Genomic DNA, 2015 nt, shown 5'->3' with positions numbered 1-2015 from the left:
AAAACAATATTTAGAGAGAAGCATCAATCTCTGGAAAGGTTGTGGTCACATACTAACATCTCCAGGAGTCATTTCTAATCAAAGCTTTTCATAACAAATGCACAAAACAACAAAAAACTACCACACATCACAATAACTGGCAATATGTGGATAAGAATAATTGATAGATTCTTTCTGAATGTCAGTGTATGTAGCTGCGCATTTTAGTAGTAAGTTTCCTTCATATAATCATTTTTTGTGAAATAATGTTATAGAGGGAACATATCATTAAGCATCAGAGCTAAGATAAGCCAACAACTGGATTATTACTATATGTAATATATAGTTATATTGTCCACAAAGAAGTGGATCAGTTAATGAGCGTCAAGGCATCTCAAAGCATTATTCATGTTTTCTCGTTGTCTCTTTGGGAAATGGAGTTAAAGAAAATTAAATAACATTACAATAAAATCTATATTGAGTTTCTTCATTTTGGTTTTACATGAAAACAGGGATGTTATATAAAGGATCATTGTAGTAAAATATAAAAGTTCGTAACAGTTTCTAGAGTTTTTCTGGCAGAGCAGAAAGTAGAAATAAAATTACATCTTTGACAGAGTTACTGAGGAACCAGTCCAGCATGTAAATCCTGCATAGAGAGCTTCAGTGAATGTGTGATTGAAAGTGTGGAGGTGGATCAGGGAGCCAGAGGAGACTTTGTAGAAGGACAGAGTGCCAGCAGGACGGTCAAGATAAACTGCTACTTTGTTAGTGGAGGATGAAGAGGAGGGAAAAGAGGAAGGTGTCCCTATCTTATTATGCCAAGCAGAGTAACCATCACAATCAGAGCAGCTCAAACTCCAGGACTGGTTGTTAAATCCAAACATACAATCATCACCACCTCCCCTCCTTCTGATCCCCCTGTAACTCATGGCTATTCGAACATTTCTTTCCCACTCCACCTCCCAGTAACAGCGACCAGTCAGACCAGTAGCACACAGCAGGTGAGGACCATCAAATCTGTCTGGGTGGTCAGGATATGACTGAAGCTCCTCCACATGGGTCGCCTTCCTGTTGTCCTCAGACAGTTTGAGTTTTCTGCTCACTGTGTTTGCGTCGATGGCGAGTTGACAGGAATCTGATGGAGAGAACAAACACAATGCAGCTGCAGTTATTGATCATTTATTGACTGGTTGATGATGACCCCTGAGTGAGTGTTGTGACAGTTTGAAAGTGGTTCAATGTGAACTGATTTGTTGTCATAAAACCAATGAAAAACACTCTTACACTTCATCAGACCTTTCTTTAACCATTGGGCTCCTGCAGGCTCCAGGCTGAAAGAAGAAACGGGGATCTGATCATCAGTGTCTGCAAATATAAATCTGCAACCTGATACATGACTTCTGCTCAGAAAGAGTCAAAAGCATTTTATGTAAAAGGTTTAGATCATGGTGATAAGTTGTGGCTGTTGAAAGAATTACATGAAAATCTAGCAAAGAAGAAGATGTAATAATCCCAAAGATTGTTTCTTGAGTTTAAGTTTCAAATTCCTCACATAGGCGATTTGAACCTTTGATTTGGAAACGGGAACTGATCAAACCCTTGTTTGTCTCAATGGTGTGTATCAAAGAAAAGGGGATTACACTTGCCAGAAACATACTAGGGACTAGGATGTCATAAGTTTAGAGCCACCAAAGGAAGTTTTTAAAAATAAAAATTTTGTTTTCCAAACAGGAATGCAGTTTTGAGTTTTAGTTTTCTTCTATCTAGTTCATCTGAACTGTCAGCTCGAAGCAGCATTGTAAGTGATGGACAACCAAAGAACAATCAATCAGCATCTTGTCTTTGCCTTAGCTAAAATAACTAATATTAGAAATTAGAAATAATATACGTAAAGCTGTTTATTGTTGAGACTTTGTAGGTGCCTCATTACTCTATTTAAAGCTTTGATTAGATTTACTTCTGAAAATATTTCCAAACAGACATTTATGTAATGCTGAACATCTGTCACTGTGTTGTTTAGTCAAATTTAGGTT

The 2015-nt window shown here is 37.4% G+C and overlaps 1 protein-coding gene across 1 annotated transcript; it reads right to left on the bottom strand.

Moving 5' to 3' along the window:
- Nucleotides 1-242: 242 nt before the first annotated feature.
- On the bottom strand, nt 243-1328 carry LOC106943739 (neoverrucotoxin subunit beta-like). Its single transcript, XM_015027044.1, has 2 exons — nt 1267-1328; nt 243-1117 (listed from the first exon to the last, which is right to left on the bottom strand). Exons 1-2 carry the CDS (start codon nt 1271-1273, stop codon nt 582-584), a joined length of 543 nt encoding a protein of 180 aa, XP_014882530.1. The 5' UTR covers nt 1274-1328; the 3' UTR covers nt 243-581.
- Nucleotides 1329-2015: the final 687 nt, after the last annotated feature.

The sequence above is a fragment of the Poecilia latipinna genome, unplaced genomic scaffold, assembly GCF_001443285.1.
Source record: "Poecilia latipinna isolate Pla-1442-1.1 unplaced genomic scaffold, P_latipinna-1.0 Scaffold5799, whole genome shotgun sequence".
Taxonomy (NCBI): Eukaryota; Metazoa; Chordata; class Actinopteri; order Cyprinodontiformes; family Poeciliidae; genus Poecilia; species Poecilia latipinna.
This window is presented reverse-complemented; position numbering and strand designations above follow the sequence as displayed.